The 19221-nt window shown below is 39.7% G+C and overlaps 1 protein-coding gene across 1 annotated transcript; it reads right to left on the reverse strand.

The window, feature by feature from the left end:
* Nucleotides 1–1716: 1716 nt before the first annotated feature.
* Nucleotides 1717–17795, reverse strand: CCN6 (cellular communication network factor 6). Its single transcript, XM_072139545.1, has 5 exons — nt 17666–17795; nt 15688–15976; nt 11670–11912; nt 7187–7380; nt 1717–4331 (listed from the first exon to the last, which is right to left on the reverse strand). The coding sequence occupies exons 1-5, from the start codon at nt 17708–17710 to the stop codon at nt 4050–4052; spliced, it is 1053 nt and encodes a 350-aa protein (XP_071995646.1). The 5' UTR covers nt 17711–17795; the 3' UTR covers nt 1717–4049.
* Nucleotides 17796–19221: the final 1426 nt, after the last annotated feature.

A 19221-nucleotide genomic window follows, 5' to 3' on the forward strand; every position in this document is an offset into this window, starting at 1 on the left:
AATTACAAGATTCTTTTATAATTTCTCCATAGATCATTAGTGTATTAGAATTTATGAAATTTTGGAATATATTTGGTTAGGGATGGTGGAGTGATCCCCACATCCCAAAAATCTTTGATGATTCTTTCTGCCGATTGTCTTTCTCTTCCTCTGTATTGGAAATGTACAAGACACCCACAAAATCTCACTTTAAAGGAAACCTAATACTTAAAAGTGGTAGTTCTAAGACACATAGACATGGCACCAGCTCAGGGTGATCTGGTGCCTGAGCATATTTTCATTAGTAGAATAAACCGTTGTATCACCGATTTTATAAGTTATATTAACATTTATCTCGGCGCACCCCACTAGGACACGGCGCACCAGGCACACGCCCGTGCGTGCGCCGGATTCTGAAGTGCTGGAGAGCCGGTGACGTCACCGAGCTCTCCGGCACACGCGCGCCTGTGCAACTTCACACCGGGAAACAGGCCGTGCTAAGTTGCGCAGGCGCACGTGTGCCGGGGATCTCGGTGACGTCACCAGCTCTCCAGCAATTCAGAATCCGGCGCACGCACGGTGCGCTGTGCCCTAGTGCGGTGCGCCATGATAAATGTTAATATAACTTCTAAATCGGTGATACAGCGGTTTATTCTACTAATGAAAATATGCTCCGGCACCAGCTCACGCTGAGCTGGTGCCATGTATATGTGTGTAAGGACTACCGATTTTAAGTGGTAGGTTTCCTTTAAGAGAGGGAGCTGTAGCAGCTGGGGAGGGACATGTGATGCATGACCGCACATAGCACAGCTCTTGGCTTACACTAGGCAAATATTTGTTGTCAATAGCCGCCTTCTTTCTAAAATGAACTTTTAGAATTATGCTAATGAGCTTGAAGGTCTACCCTAGACCCTCTGAGATCTGGCTTTACAGACTGTTACACTGTCTTACCCTGCTCCCTCAGCAATTGTATACCGTAGCTGGTATACCAACCTGATACTGCATCTTATGTGTGGATATGACTTCAGCTTCTTTATGAACGAATTGTTCAGTTCAGCAAATAAATTACGGTATATTGTTTCTATAATGAAAAGTTAGACTTTTTTTTTCCTATATACCCTATATTCAGTATTCCAATTTCCTTATTGGTTCCTCACGGTTTTCTAGGTCGTTGCATGCTGCAATTCAATAGGAAGCGTCCAGTGGATACAAATCGTAAAATCCTGATCATATGATGTGGAGCATGGCTGTGACCTTAAAAAGCTATACACTTATGTTACAAAAAAGTTATACCCTAAAAACATGGGTTTTGCAAAGTGGTTACTAAAGTAAAACCAAAATATTCAGATTTCAACTTTATACAAAAGTTGTAGAAACTTCTTTAAAAATTAAAACTTCCATGGGCCCTGAGCTGCCTTAATATTATAGCCCCTAGAATCAAACTTCTTAGGGAATGGAGGACACGTCCCATCTGTCTGCTTTCCTTTGGAGGACCTTCACTCTTGTGTACCTATGTATTCAGAGCAGGAACGAATGTATGGGGATCTCATGTGTGAAGAGGCTTCTCAGTATAACATTTGGTGGGTAGCAGTCAGACCCCCTAGGAGGCTTGGACCCCGGTTTATCACCCAAAACACCTATATTATGTATACCAATAGGGGCTGGTGATGGAAAGAGGAACCATAATGGACCGGATATTAGGACAGATGTGAGTACAATTGCTTGCAGCATTATGTCACAAAGGAGAGCAAAACCCTCATATTTTTTGAAGCATTTTATTCTATCTTTTCATGGGACAACGCTGAAAATAAAGCTCTTTGATAGAAAGTAGTCAGTGTACAGCTTGTATAATAGTGTAAATTTGGTGTGCACTCAAAATAACATTGGCGTCTGCCATATGCTGACTCCGCCCCACCACAGCTGACTCTGCCCCAAAGACCATTTCAGGACTCTATATGTGTCCAGAGTGAACACAGATAAAGTTGAATAACCGGATGGTGCAGGGAACTATTACCTCTGCATCATCACTGCTCCCGTTTAGCTGTGATGCCAGCAGGCATTGAGTGATAATGTCATCATCTGCCGGCATAACAGCACTGAGGAAAATATGAACAGAAGAGCTGCTAGGGAATGGCGACATGCTAGTATGTGGTGTTTATTTTTTTTAAATTCATTGTAATTAGGAAAAGAGGACAAGTGGGTGGGCCACAATATGGGGGGTGTAAGAGGGGGCACACAAGATGGTGGAAAATTACAGTGGAACAACAATATGGGAGGGTATGAGAGGGGGCCCACATTATGGGAGGAATGAGAGGGGGCTACAATATAAGAAAGAGATGAGAGAGTCCACAAGATGAGGGGCCTCAATATGAGGGAAAGATGAAAGGTCACAATATGGAGGGAGAGGTCATAATATCTGGGGGGGAAGAGGGTCCACAATATAAGGCAGAGGTGAGAGGTCACAATATGAGAGGGAGGTGAAGGGCCACAATAATATGCTTTCTGCACAAATTCCTCAGTTTTCTAGTTCTCTGCTTGCTGTCCTTCTATAGAAATATTCATTGTTTATCTCTAGTGGACAAAAACCCATGGTCACACAGGTACATGGCTAAATATTATCCTAGAGTAATCAGAGCCGTGCACCTGTGTGACCATGGTCAGATTTCTGTCCACTGAAAATAAACAATAAAGCTAGTTCCCATAGAATGACAGAATCTAAAAAAAACTATGAGGGTTTGTTACAGAAAGTGTATTGAAAATTTGTATAACTTTTCATTATTCAAACAATATCCAATTCTTGTTGAAATGGGAATACTCCTTTAAGGGTGTATTCACAAATTTGCGATTGGATACAAGTCCCCATAGGTGGCCCGGGCTCGGTAGGTTGAGCACAACCATGCCGTGTGCAAAAAAGATAGAGCATGCTCTATCTTCGGACATAAGAATGGCCGTGCGGCATTAGTTTCTATGAAGAGAGGAGGGGCGAGCAGCCCCTGGCTATTGCTGGGCGGGCATACGACCTGCTGTGCAAAATGCAATGCAAACGCATTCTATAAACTTGGCCTTAGAATATACAGGTAATATTTCCATGTAGCAGTAGGTGGGCCCTAGGCCCCCAAGTCTGACCCTGATTCTACCTAATAGTAGAGGCTGCAGGTATTTAGTGTGTATTGCATTATTACATCTATACAGATAGATACAGAGACAGGAAATATACAGAGACATCTTCATTCGGTCATTCACCCAAGGGGTATTAAAGGAACAATACTTCCTCTGCACACAAAAGTCCACATGCAGGGGACCCCTTGCGCCAGACCTGAAAGAGAACAGCTGTTATCTGAGGACACGTCACCTTCAGTCACTAGACGTAACAAGTTCTCCGGTATTTTTTTTTTTATAGGTACAGTTGTTTTTGGCTCAAGCACATGTAAAGGGGGTCATATGCAGGAGTGGACACTATTAAAAATTCAGAACATGTGGGTTGGGCCCGGCTCCCTGGATCTTTTACAATCATAGCAACACCACTGTTTATGTGTATAATGTACCAATACACATTTGTTTAGGTTATCATCATTGCACCCACAATTTTTCTGTACAATCTTAATTTCTTGTCTGTTAATCATTTGTATTTGCACCTCTTTCATCAGATGAAACTTGGATTAGGATCTAGCGCAGATACTTACAGGGCCCATAGGTGGGACCCACATCCATCAGATGTTTATGGCATATCTGCGTATTTTCAACAGAAATGGGGAAAGATTACAGTATGCCTGTCATGAAGCTATAAATAACTGTACACCCCTAATTTAACCACTTATATGCACTTACTTTACAATTCTTGATATTGATGGACTTCCATATATAATCTCAGCATTAGTGGTACGAGGCACTTGTCTTTGTATAGTGACTCTTTCCATTATCTCCTCAGATATACTGGCAGGCGGATACTTTACAATTAGGAAGCCTGACCAGATTAATACTTCATAATCCATTTGTTCCCTAATTAATTGTATCCTACAAGTAGGGTGAGGTCTCTCTGCAGCTTTGTTTTGAAACTTACTGACTGCTACTCACAAAATTTTAAGGTGAGTAAATATATCTCCCGGGTCATTACAAGTCTTTTGACAAACACAGGATGTGATCCACATCATTTTCCAAGAGAAAGAAGCCTCATTGGAACACTGGAAATGGACAGTTATCATTGTAGACTTGTTGGGGATGCAGCATCTCCGATCTGTGCACGCCCCACAGTATATGGGGCGATATCTTCGCACTGTAGAGCACTCGGATAGTGATAGTTTAACAGGTTTCGGATCTTGGAATGTAGGTTTGCAAGTTCTTCCTTGAGGAACCTATGAGAGGAACAAAGTTTGTATAACTTAGTTACTGTTGACAGCATGACAAACATATTTGTTTCAGGAAAGTCGTCATTTATCAACTATAGAACTTATTTCTCTGTACAGCTGTCAAATTCCCAATTTTCATTAAAGGGGTATTCCCATCTGGGCTTTTACATTTAATTAAATTCATTTGCCACGTGTAAACATTTCTTCAATTGGATGTTAATAAAAAAAATGTTCCTGTGTGAAGATAATTTCTCATAAATGTAGTCATGTTGTCCCTTAGAAACGAGATAGCTTCCTCGGATACGACCACCTCACACTCTGGCAGCAGTGGACAGACATGCGCTATTGAGCCTTGCATGACCTCCTGGTTTCAGCAATCATTACTACAGGACGGCTGTGGGACCTGCAGTAACTCCCAGACATTTCATATACAAAAACAATTTGTTTTTTTGTGCAATCACTCCAGCAGAGGTGGTCTTATCCGGGGAAGCCATCTCGTTTCTAAGCGACAACACGACTACATTTATGAGAAATTATCTTCATACAGGAACATTTTTTTTAATAACATCTAATTGAAGAAATGCTTATATATGGCAGATTAATGAAACTGAATGTGAATGCCCAGACGAGAATACCCCTTTAACTATGAAATGAATGAATTTAAAGGGGTTGTCTGACTAACAAACAAATACTTTCCCGTAAAAGTGTAAAACTGATTTAAAGCACAATACACACTTGATGTCCCTTCAATCATATACGCTGCTTTCGGTTTTGGCTGTGTCACAGGACCATTATATGCAATTTAGTTAAATGTGCAAAGTGGCACAACCACTAGGTTTGCTCACATGCCATTGGTGCCAGTTCACTGTTAGTTTTGCCCTGACAGGGAACAGAATTTAAGGCCTTATTAGCATAAGACAGTGAAAAATGTTTTTTCACAGCTGAGTGCAATACTTTTTAATGGATTGATCCACACATATGTTACAGTAAGATATATGCAATCCTAGTCTGAATTATTCTTACTAATCTGTGAGTACAATAGAAGTCAATAGGTCCAAGAATATTACTGACAGCACTCATATGGCAACCAATACTGACCTTTAAAAGTAGATGGATGCTAGGATACACTCTTAAGAAAACGGGGGATTCACTACAGACATCCATGGGGAAGACCTGGGGGTATTATAGTGGGTTTGCCATATTTCTTTAATACGGAGCTGATTCTTCTACTGGAAGTTAGAGTTTCTACAACTGTAAGTATATGGTGTCTTGCTCCAAAACAAACTTCTTTGTGACTGTTTCGAGAGTTTAAGTTTTGAGAATTTAACTTAACATTAAAGAGCACCACCAAAGGTTAAAATAATTGTACATAACCTGTTTTTATATGTTTCTCTTAATAGGTGTTGGCCTACGGTACTTATCTTTTCTCTAAACCCCACCATTCCTGAGCAAACAGTAATTTCTTATCTCTACTGTCAGATGGGCAGTGTCAATCACAGGATCACCGAACTGCTAGTAGGGATTCTTATTAGCATACTATGTACTGAGATTATGCAAATTAGTTTATTAACAGATGGATTGTCCTGGACAGGAGCAGACAGCCTGTAAAGAGATGAACATAATGATACTGACTCTAGAATGGGGAGTTCTAGAGAGAAATATACCTGCACCAGTGTCACCTAATAAAAGATGCAAAAATATGGGTTTGGTGAAAGGTCATCTTATTTCAGAAGATCAGCATGAAGGTTGGCTGTATTCTGTGATAGACAAAACTGGAGAGCAGTTCCTCTGGCAATGGCTTTGGATGTGCTGATACATTGCATTGCAATAGATGAAAACATAAATTCACATGGTGCAGTTTAAAAAACCAAAGAGCTGGTCATTTTGCACTCCCGTTTTTACCCAGAGATTTCTGTAGTTTTAATGGACTTTTGAACACAGCAGACAGCAGAGTGTGACATGTAGAGTTTGGTTTGCTAACAATAACTGTTACGTTACTGGGGACGGATGATATGTGTGGATTTTAAGGGCACAAAATCTGCAGCTTTACTCAGTAGCTATATGATGTATGGGATTTATCTGAATTCTATTCCCACACAGGAAAAAAAAATGCAGATTTATAATCCACAGCATGATATTTAAAGGGGTATTCCAGGAATAAGTATAATTCATATACAAATGGGTCCTTAAAATATAAGTTAATATGTAATCAGTTGTTATTTAAAATGTTGCTCCCCTTAGCAGAAAAATGTTGTAGTCATACACTGTAATTAAGAATTACAATGCTACTGGCCCTTTAAACAGTCCTTTGACTTAGTCCCTGTGGAGGAGCCATCAGGACAGAAGATGGCCACTGACCACATGTCCCCATCACATGTCCTGCACTTGCCTGGGCAGGTTATGTGATCACCACTACGTTTGGCTGTAGTCGTTTGATTTCAGTGCATCCAGTATGGTCAGTGTTGTGGTGAGACATCATCTCAGTGATGTAATGTGCAGTGATGACAGTTACACATCATTACTATGGTAAAAGATCAGGACAGTCTGTTTCACCATCACTGGGAGCAGAGCATAAGAGGGAGAAGGGGTTATTGAGAAATAAAGGATCATGGGACTTGTAGCTTCCAGTGGGGGCCATCTTATTAATAATTCCACCTACTTAGAGAGGCCATAAATTTTGTAAATCATAAAATCAAACTATTTAAGCTCCATTATGTGAGTAATGACAATGAGTTTTGTTACATTCATTAAATTATAGCATTATGGGGTTTTGTATCTCATGTTCATATTCCTAGAATACCCCTTTAACAGTTGTAGTTTCAATCTAGAGCTTGAGTGCTGTGTGCACCACGCTGGATTACCTTTACATTACTTAGCAGAGTTGTATTACATGGCCTGAGGAAGCAGAGTCGTCTGTCCTTTCTCATTTCACATTTGCTGTTCTCATTGGTGATCCGTATAGATATGCCCATTCCACATGTTTTAGAACATGGGCTCCATGCAGTTGCCTGCACTAGACATTTTCTTTTCCAAACAAGTGGTAATATCTTGTACACTGAAATAGAGGATGACATGATTAGATGGAAACTCATTATATGGTAGCAATGAAAGGATGATGATGAATGTACAGAATTGTATGTGCAATATATGATTACCAGCAATCATACAGTATTCTGATTGAACAGATTGACTTTTTTGTGAAAGGTAAAATCCACAGTTTTTCAAAAGAAAGTGTCCCCAGGGTAGTGATAATCTTTTGGAGGAGCTATTGGACACAGAAAAGCATGCTCCCAAATGAGTGCTTTTGAAGACATATAGACAAGGAGTGGAACATTGTTCCGTTTTTTCTTGCCTATATTTTTTCATTTAACTAGTAGCTTGATGAGTCAAGTCAAGAATTCAGTTTGCCGCCCTGTTCTGTCAAGAATGGTTACCTTCCCACAGTTGCACTACAACCAATCTATCTGTTATTGGCTATACAGCCAATAGGTGAGAATTGCTTCTGGCTGGAATACTTGAAGTGTGGCGCATCTGGTGGAAATACAGATGTGTCTTTTCAGATGTGAGTAGTTTATAATAATCTAGGTTATTGTGTAACAAGGTGATACCCTTTGTGCAGGGCCGATTCTAGCCTTTTTGCTGCCTGAAGCGAAACTTGAAAATGCTGCCCCCCACGCTCGATGATGCTACCACAGACATTAGAGACATCTAGAATCTAGTACCGTACAGGTAATTATCTGCTTCATCAGGAAGAGGACTGCTTTACGATTTCTCTGGGCTATGGTTTTCTCAGCTGAATTCATAATCAAACGTCTTTAGCTCTATGCAGCACAACACCACACAACACCTCTAAAAATACCACAGTCACTTACAGTATAATGGAGCATGTTCCTAATATATATTATCCTAACAACATTACTGAACATACTATTCCTCACATAAAACATCCTTTATATAGTCAACTGAATAAATTATAGTATATACAGCACCCACAATTTATTAGGTGCCCTAATTTAGCCTCTCCCCAGTAGTACACAGCCTCACTCCCCTGTATACACAGCCACCGTCCAGTATAACAACCTCCCCCTGTTCCCCCCATATACACAGCCTCACTCCCATGTATACACAGCCTCTCCCCACTGTATACACAGCCTCTCACCCCCCTGTATACACAGCCTCTCCCCAGTATACATAATGACACCCCTCCAAAAAAATACACCCCCATATACAGATGTCCCACTTAGGTATATTATATACTGACCCCACTCATATTATCATTCAGCCCCCATATACAGATGCCCCCTCCTTGGGTATATTATATACAGTCCTCTCTCATATTACAAACCAGCCCCTGCACACAGATGCCCCCCACCTGGAACATGGTTTACATTTCCTAGGTATATTCTATATAGCCACTCCATTATCACTGAAGGAATACTTACCTGCCACTAGCCGGCCTCTTCTTCTCCCAGGTCTTCTGTGCAGGAATGCAGGTGGTGTGACGTCATCACACGCCGCCTGTGTCTTTCACTATATACTGAGCAACACATAGAAGTTCTGTTGCTCAGTCCATTAATCTTTAACCTTAAAGGCACAGGCACAATTTATTTTTTGTTAGGTGATTTGGGTGGCTGTGGGCATCTGAATCACCCACATTTTAACATGGGAATATGGCACTCCCCTAGGGCTTTCGCATTTGCTGCATATGTGTGGCTGCCCTGTGAATTTCAGAATGTCAAGGGTTTTGCTAGCAAGACTTTCTGCTATATTGAATTGGCTTCATGGGAAATTGGAATCCTTAACCAAATCTGGAGACATCTGTGCATGCCTGTCCAGATGGGAAAGCAATGAAGCTTGTCAACATCTTTAGACTCACATGAGAAATTGTGGGGCAGATTTATTAAAAGTGTCTTGAAATTAGAGATTTTAGGTGTACCATATTTATCAAAGGGTCTTTGTGGATAATAAATCTGGCTATGTTAAAGCCTGTGAATAGTAGCCATGCGCCTTCATTGTGTTGGCTCCGTTTATCACATGTTATTCTTCATAAAAGTATTTTAAATATTCTTAATCTTATTCTTAAATAATCTTAATTCAGATGTGGCTGAATGTAATATGAATGTTTTTGGCACAAAGTGAGAAAGATTTCAGTCATCACCAGTTTAATAGTTATGTTGAATTTTTTTCTGTGCCATTGTGAAGTTTTCCCATAATTTTTTCTAATATACTGCTTTTCCCTCTAGTACTGTATGATATAATAACTGATGCCCTAAATTGTCCATGTCGTTTTGAGCTTGGCTGTCCAACTAATATGAAATATAAGCAACTTTATTACTACTACCTCTAAAAGCTTTTCCCATTACCACCAGTAACCACTTTTTGACTATTCTCGTTCTTTGGCTTCTACTTGTGTCACGGCCGCACCTGCGATCCTCGGTATGGATTGCTGGTACACCCACGCCCTTCCATGTGGACGCCATTCACCTCTCCTATGTTCCTGCTTCCCGACTAGGCTGCGTTCCCACTCACTAAGGAGCTCCTGGACTTAAAGGGCCAGCATCCTCCTGATTAGAGCTCGTTATCCAGCTTGCCGTTATAATCCGGCACCTCCCTTCCTGCCTCGCTGGATCGTCAGCATTCTACAAGGAACTTCCAAGGTTTCCACAACTCACTTTCCACAGCGGTTCCTATTGAAGAGAAAGCCCTCCCAGTGTTTCCATATGCTCCTGTTCTTCCAGTGTTTCCAGGCGCCTCCGTGTTTCCTCTTCTCCAGCGTTTCCAGACGCTCCTGTCCTCCAGCATTTCCAGATGCCTCCGTGTTTCCTGTCTCCAGTGTTCCAAGACGCCTCCAAGCCACCAGCTGTCCTCCAAGGACCTCTCCATTCCTGTCTGCCTGGGTCATGTGCCAGATGCTTGCTTGCCTGCCGTGAGTTCCAGCTCATCCTTCCAACCCGTACTCCAGCTGTCATCCCAGGCACGGATTGTGTCCTACACCCCCTGTTTCCCTGGCTCCCACCGCGGGCCTAGTCGCACCCGTGAAACGACCTGGTGGCACCCCACCGCAGCAAGACCATCCTGCTTTGCAGTGGGCTCTGGTGAAGACTAGGAGCCACTTAGACTCCTTTCCTAGGTGCTGGCTAGTACCATCATCATCTCCCGCGATGGTCCAGAGGGTCCATAGACTCCTCCTTCCGGACTCTTCCCACAGAGACTCTAGTTCTGTTGTCTGTGTACCCTTTACAACCTGTTTATTCCAAAAATGTGTATCAAAGAGCTAGGCTGTACCTCCTAGGATCAGCAGAGTAATAAGGTCTAAGGCAAAGACTTTTGTATGATAACATTCTAAGGCAACATCATTCGCAGAAAAAATGTGTACAAAGACAGTGTTGTAAAAGACACTGGGGCAGATTTATCAAGAGTCTGAAAGTCAGAATATTTCCAGTTGCCCATGGCAACCAATCACAGTTCAGCTTTCACTTTACCAGTGCTCATGAATATTTTAAAGGGGAGCTGTGATTGGTTGCCATGGGCAACTGGAAATATTCTGACTTTCAGACACTTGATAAATCTGCCCCACTGTCTAAACGTAGAGGTTTGCTCTGGATAAATTACATTTTTTAACAAACCCTTAAACAATAAGTAAAGTAATTTACTTATACTAGGTTTTATAAGCAGTAACACAAAAACACGGCGCTGGTTAAAATCTTTTTATATAAAAATTACAATAAAGAAGCTGCTAAATAAAATTTTCAAACTGAGGCCTATCCGCACAGAAGTGACTTCATGTATTTTGTGGTAATCTATTGTGTACCTGAAAGTAGACATGGGTGTAAAGCTGTCAGTGCAGGAAGCTGGTTAGAAGCCATATATATCTGCAATACACAAAGGCAGGTTATATTATTGCATATGTAGAAGGGTATTTGCCCATGCCAACAGGGATGTAAAGCAAGAGCTGACACATGCCAAAGCGCATAATATAAAAATATTACATATAGGTACAGAGGTTCATAGTTCTAAAATCCTTCACCTTTCCATTGTTCTATCTGAGTTTGTTATGTTAAGCATGTTGTTTTACATACAGTATGTTAGTGGTTACTCAAGGAATCTTGCGTTTTTATTTCTGTGTTTATTAATATAGTCTAGCTGCAATAGTGCATTATATAAAATGTGGAAGTGCAGACCAGATCTCTATTAAGCTTAATGTTGAAAACAAATGTGATTCAATTGATCTCTGCTAAACAGTCCATTACATATACAGTACAACCGCAATATATGTCTGATAATAAAAAAAAATCCAGACACATAATGGAAAGATTTTGGGTAAGTTAAATAGACTGCTCCTACCTGGAATGAATTTGTTGTCTGTCAGTGTTGGGTTCTTTTCCATTGCACAGTTTGTTAGATCAGAGTTTTTTTTCATGAGTCCCGTGGTATCTGGACAGCGGCTATCAGATTGTTTGGAATTTAGCATAGGGGTACATCCAATGGTGTCACTTATACATAGACATGTGTAAAAGGGACTGGGTTGGAAAGACTGTCCATTTTGATAAAGTACCCCATTAAGTTCACATCCAACAGCAAATATATCTGCAATTTGAATAAAAAGTCATAAATAATGCTATGCCTATATGCTAGCATTAGCAACTCCTATACAATAACAAATACAAATGTAGCTTGTTAAATGGCAACTTAATCTCACCTTACAATAAACACAGTAGCTTTATGAAATATTTTATTACCTAATGATTAACTCATGATTAGGTACACTAAAGTACAAAAAGGTGATGCTACTATTAAAACATAACTATATATATATATATATATTATATCATATGTTATTATAAACCATTCATTGTAAACCAACTCAAAATAAGTCAACAAAAAAGGTAGATAACCATCATCACTTTCACTGGCCAGAAATCATACCTTTCCTATACCAGGAATTTTAAAAATGCTTGAGAATGGATAATAGCCTAATGGATTTTTGATCCAGCAGGAATGAGCACCTAAGGAAAAGAAAGGCTAAGCAAAAGTAAAAAAGAGGTGACAGGGGATCCCTTTGTGAAGGTTGGTTTTAATGCAATCCCATGTATGGACCCTAATAAACCATAAATGTAGATGAATCCTAGGTCACCCTATATCCTAGTCAGCCCTAACCAGTTGCTACCCTGACAGGAACCCGCTCCTTGGATAAAACACCCTATTTTTCCCCTTTGGGTGTGGGATCTCAGGTTCAGGTATAGGACAGCATAAAATATGATCACTAGGTCCTTACATGGGATCCCATTAAAACCTGGTATATGTTCCCTCAGTCACAGAGAGCAGCTGCGACGGCGCAGATTCCTTTAGCAGACATACATACATATATACACACACACACATATACACTCAGCTTTATATATTAGATATTAAAAGCTATGTTTTAATAGTAGCTTCAACTTTTTGTACTTTAGTTTTTCTTCACTGTGGTAAATAAAGCTGGGCAGTTATTTAACCCAACTTAGTGTACTTTCTCATTATTGGGTACAACATTACCGGTGTGATAGTCACCTGCTTTTCAGCAAACTTTATGTAAAATAATAGTGAAAAGATTCTGTTATTCTCTGTGTTCCTTCCTGTTTCTTTCATTGACTTTGCTATCTGAAGTCTCATATTTCTTAAAGTTTGGACCCTAAACTAACTACAGGTTCTTATGGAACTGTGGTTTAGGATCCCCAAATGACCCTCTTGAAGTCTGTACGTCATGAAAAATAAAAAAAATAAACTTTTGAAGTGAGTCAGATGAGGCACATAGGACTTACATCACAAGATCCCACGCCAGAGACTCCTTTCAGGATCCAGCAAGTGAAGCCAGGTTAATGCCCCAGCTTCATTGCGCATGTGCTGTCAAGCTTCACTTGCTGCAACCCACAGGCACCAAAGGAAACAAGGGATGAGGTACAAAGTATAAAGTTTGTTCTGAAGAATGCTGTCTCCTAGTGTACCCTGACAGATGTTTATGCCCGAAGAGGAGGACAGAGGAGAAGTGCTGCATACAGTAGTGATGTGCAATCTTCACCCATCACTATTGTGTGCTGACTAGTGACACTCGAGAAACCAGAAAAATATTCATATGAAATAGAGTCTGTTAAATGTGCCCCTTCTTTATATGAATAAACCACAGCTATGACACTATCCTATTTATAAATTTGCTGGTATAACAAAGTCTTCATTCACATGTCATTGTGAAATGAATTCAGAAATGAGCTAAATTTGGCAAGCTGTTTGGCAGTGCTCTTCTTTAAAACTGCAAAAATTGGCCGCTTTTTCTTGTGTATTTTTCCACTATGGGTTACTATACAAAAGAAATTATAGGTTAATGGTAAGTGACGTGTTGCTATTAACCACTGGGGATAAATGCCACTCAATCTCAGGCATTGATCTCAATGGAATCGTCCAGCACCATAGTCATATTAATGTTTTCAAAAAATAAAAAATTCTAAAGCAGAGTTTCAATTTAGCCTCATAGACATAAAGTTAAATGATACAACTCTACCATCACTGATAGGGGCTTAGCAGCTTACTGCTGACTTCTAAGTATCAAATTAGCTCATGAGCTCCTCCAAGTGGTGGGGGTAGAACGTTATCTTCTATAGTACTGAAGACGATTAGGAGCTCTAAATGGAGCCTCAACTCCTATGGAGTTATATTATGAAACTCCTCACATGTTTGACCTATTAAAAAAACTGATGAAGGAAGAACACTCACTTTAAGGATATGTTCAGTCTCTGTTTTTTAAGAAACAGTTCTAGGATCAGCTTTTTACTGTGCAATAACATAGATTAATTAACTTTATTCTGCAGATCAGTATAATTGCTTCTATACTGACTGGAGATGGTCATACCCTTAGACTATTGTGGGGATATTCTTATCTCTATGGTGGAAAGTTCAGAATTCCTACAGTGTTTTATTGTGATTTAGCTACAATATTATCTTCCCCTTAGAATAGATTTATCCACAGCCACACAAGCATTATGCGTTATGATAACTCCAAAACTAGCCATTCATGTGGACAATTGTCATTGTAAATGAACCTTTAGTGGGGTGTATTCAGACTTAGTGCCAAGGGCTGAAAAAAACACATTAAAAGGTTTTGAAAACAGAATCTGATGGATATTATGGCATTCTATAGTGAAACATTATATTATGGTGGTAGTTTCCCTTAAAAGCATGATACACCTGGATCACTTAATTAATAATCTTCTTATAATGCAGCAAAGAATAGCTGTGAATTTGGTTTGATATGGGTTTCCCTACTTCAAACCTGTTCTATTGATGGATCAGAAATGCATTATAACAGACACAGTGGGGCACATTTACTAAGGGTTTTGAGCCGCACTTATGTTGGACTTTGCACGTTCGTGTTGGGGAAAATTGATTGCACAGGTATTTAAGAAATATCTGCACTACTATTGTGTCGCACGCAACCCTTTTGTGGTGCAGTTCCATGCAACCATGTTAAAGGTACACTACAAAAAGTTGGTGTCAGGCCAGTGCGGGGAAGCGACACATTCATGATTTCTGGTGAACGTTCTTAATGAATTGTTCACACTTAGCATTATACACGGACAGAGCACATTTACTGAAGTTTCCCTCTTTCTAATTAAATGTGCCCCAGTGTTTAGAATGGAATTAATGGGAACAATGTAATGTAAGCCCCACCCCTCCAAAACATTGGAAACATAAGGGGGCTTCGGCAGAGGCATGCCCCCTTTACACTCCTCCACACACACTTGGCATGGAGGTGGCATAAAGGGGGAAAAAGTCAAAAGTTCTGGCAGTTCACTAGGAATTGCCATTATTTCGGGGCTTGTACTCCAGAAAACTAGCATACAAGCCCTGATAAATGTCCCCCAGTGTGTATTAAATGTACCAAAAAGACGGTTCCTCTATTTTAAGAGCACACCTTTACAAAATTAAACTAACAGCACCCTCATATTCCCTCTATTATGTTTAAACTCACCCATATACCTATAAGAATATCCCTCTAACATTTTATGTAAATGACCTTTTTTCCTCAGATAAGTAATTGCTAGAGATGAAAGTAGCTAAGACTGGATTTGTCGCTGTAAGCCATGGAATGACAGCAAGCAGACATGTAGAAAACCGTGAGGAATTGATACAGAAACTATATTGGAAAATTGTATAACTTTTCATTACACAAACAATATCAAATATTTGCTGAAAGTAGACAACCCCTTTAATATAAAAGAGGGAATACTTGAAAGCATATTTCATACACAACATGTGGAGGCTGGTAGTAAAACCTGGCACCAGATTTTTTGCAATAAGTCATTGAAAGTTTTAGAAAATAGTCACTTACATTTACAAATGCCAACTTCATATTTTGGCGCATCAGCTGAGAAGTCGCAGTACAGACCTCTGTGGTGATCACATACTTCTGCTTCATTACAACTTTCCCCCAGTTGCTTAGCACAAATTTTACAGCACCCACAGCCATCCTTGACGAGGCTTACACCCAATGGGCATGAGCGTTTATGGGTGCATTTGCATGGCCAGCGACAAAATTCCCTTCGCAGGTAGACCTCCGACTCTGCTGCTTTGTCCGTGGTCATGACTGAGTTTGCAGTTTCTTCAACACTGCAAACAAGCTAAAGAATATTTGACACAGAATAAAATATTACAAAACACCATTATTTTTCTGGCTAAGACATTTGTTTTCTCAAAATCCAAATTTAATCATGTTTCATTTCATATTAGTCTCTTTGACTCTACATAACTATACATGTGGAATTGACATATTCTCACAAGAATGGAACCACTGTTCTATTATATTTTAAATACCAATAACCCATTAATTATTATTTATTATTATTATAATTTAGAATGAGCGCTCACATCACTATGTATGTCTTAATGTTTTTATATTAATACAGTTTTTTATGATGACTCTCCGCTGGTACAGGATCCATTATATATATTGGGTTGATATACAGTATAATTGGAATTTATCTAGTGCAGGCGCATTGTGCACCAGCAAATGATGTTAACTTTGCCCCACAGGTTCCTCTGGATATACTATGAAGCTTTGGCTTCTTCCAGCACACAACCCTCTGGCTGCACAATCCTTCACTAGACTCCTGCATGGCACAGAATATAGTTGCAATTCCTGCCTGTGCACCAGGAATTGGGACTTTATCAAGGCTTGTATGTCAGTACAAACTTTGTTAAATTTGCATTTGTTTCTGCCTAATAAAATCACAGTGTTACAAAATGCTAACTCTAGATCTAATGCCTTACAAATTATCTACCCAGTGTGAGTCTTCTTAGCAAATCAGCAAAGCCGCAGTTCTCATGATATAGAAGCCATTGCTAATATTTCCACGTAATGTACAGTACACAGCAGATTGCAATGGTCCTATTGTGGTGCGTTGTGACGCTCCCCCTCTCAGTGTCACTCATCTAAGGCAAAATCTGACTCTTTTCAACTTATGTGTATATAACTTGTTGGTGATTTTTAATAAAATAAGAGGGAAAGCTTAATATGATATTTTATACACAACACTGATATTTATCACTCCCTCTGACCTAAGTCAATTTCCAATATTTAGCAAATGGGCAAAAAATGCATTTACAATAATCTGTATCAGGGTGTGGTTACACTTCCTTAGCTTTCAAAGACTTTGCCCCTCACCACAGACAAGACTGAGTGAAATATCAAATCTGATCTGATGTAAAATAGTGGGGCTTATTTACCAAGGGTCCCGTGGCCACCTTTCCGACGGGGATCGCGGCCAGGACAGGGATTTAAAAGGGGATTGGGACGGGCCGTCGGATGATCCGACGGATTCGGACAAACCACGGGATTTAACATTTAAATTGTGTCGGAAGCCAAGCACTTACATACACCGGGAAGAAGAAGGTGAACTCCGACGGACCTGATCGGGGGAACGCACCCGATCTTGTCGGGTAACGCACCTCGGGGATCGCGCAGGGACTGGTAAGTAAATCTGTCCCAATGTCTGCTCTCCATGCCACAACAACACCAACGTGTGCAAGTTTTGATGTGACTGGACAGAAAAACTTGAGAAACAAGCAGTACTCCTGTGTTAAAATATTGATGAAAGTAATGTATATAAAGCAGCTTGAATGGTACAAACCACACAGAAAAGAAGGAGAAGCTAAGAGATATATTACATCTAGAAGACTTGGATGAGACTTGTGGGCAAATATCAGCTATTACTCCAGGCCTTTTCATAGCTTTATAATATTTTGGTAAGAACAAAGATCAATCTAAACTTTCTGTCATTTAGAAAAATAATGAATGTTGGATGACTTACCTGCTGATAGTATGTGGTTAGGAGAGTAAAGAGAAGCCACTGCATGTTCCCAAAGCTTGAAATAGAACTGGGAGATAGAAAATGTGCAGGAGGGGATATGAGAGAACACACAAAGCTCCCCTCTGTCTGCTCTGCTAGCCTTACCTTTCCCTAAGCATACATAGACTCTCACACACATACATTCAGGAGTACAGTCATCTGCGTCATCTACCCACAGCCTCAGAGGCCTTCACACTCAGCTCTTTACTTATCCTTTATTTTTGTATTTTGCCGCAACGTGTTTACATAAATGTCTGTAATGAAACCAATAAATAAGAAAGCAGAACGATAATTATTCCATCGCACTACAATCCACAGTGATCAGGGGATTCAGATGCCTGTTTTGTGTTGTTTTTATCACAGATTTGTTTGCACTCTTATATAGTTAGATTCAATTAGATTATTAGTGTGAACTATTTACAGGATAACTGATTAAGGCCTTAAGAATTTACATTGCTGGTGTAAGAAAAAGGGATATAAAGGCTAAAATCCAATGTGCTATAAGAGCAATACTAAAATCATGACACTTGGAATATGTTACTTTATAAATATTTTGCTTTAACCATGTAGATATTACATTTTTATTACCTCATTATATACATCAATACATCAGTCAGTGGTTGTAAGGCTCTGGTCCAACTTGGCTTTAACAATATATTCATCAACTGCAAGGAGGAATAAGAGAAGATTAGTACAGCCCAGAGTTTTTGGTGCCCTAGACAGACAAGCAATATTGCAATCCTACCTATGTAAAATTGTAGAAAACTCAGGGCCGACCTGAGGGGGGATTTTAAATTGCCCCCTCCCCCCATTAGCCCCTTAAGGACCTGGCCCTTTTTAGTTTTTGCATTTTCATTTTTCACTCCCACCTTCAAAAATCCATAACTTTTTTATTTTTCCAAGTAGAGAGCTGTGTGAGGGCTTGTTTTCTGCGTAACAAATTGCACTTCATAGTGACAGTATTTCATATTCCATGCCATATACTGGGAAGCAGGAAAAAAATTCCAAATGCAGTGCAATTGGTTAAAAAAATCTATTTGCCCCTTTTTCTTGTGGGCTTGGATTTTACGGCTTTCGCTGTGCTCCCCAAATGACATGTCTATTTTATTCTTTGGGTTGGTACGATCATCAGGATACCAAATTTATATAGGTTTTATAATGATGTCATACATTTACAAAAATTAAAACCTATACAAAAAAAATTGTCATTTTGCCATCTTCTGGCACCAATAACTTTTTTATTCTTCACTGTATGGAGCTGTGCAGTGTAATTTTTGCAACTTTTGATGATGTTTTCAATGCTACCATTTTAAGGACTGTACAACCTTTTGATCACTTTTTAATAAATTTTTTATACTTTTTAAAATGGCAAAAAAGTGGTATTTTCAACTTTGGGTGCTATTTTGTGATACATGGTTAAACCCCAGGAAAAAACATTGTTATATTTTAATAGATCAGAGATTTTGGGATGTGCCGATACCTAAAATGTTTATGATCTTTACAGTTTATTTACATCA

This window comes from Engystomops pustulosus, chromosome 3 (genome assembly GCF_040894005.1).
Source record: "Engystomops pustulosus chromosome 3, aEngPut4.maternal, whole genome shotgun sequence".
Taxonomy (NCBI): domain Eukaryota; kingdom Metazoa; phylum Chordata; class Amphibia; order Anura; family Leptodactylidae; genus Engystomops; species Engystomops pustulosus.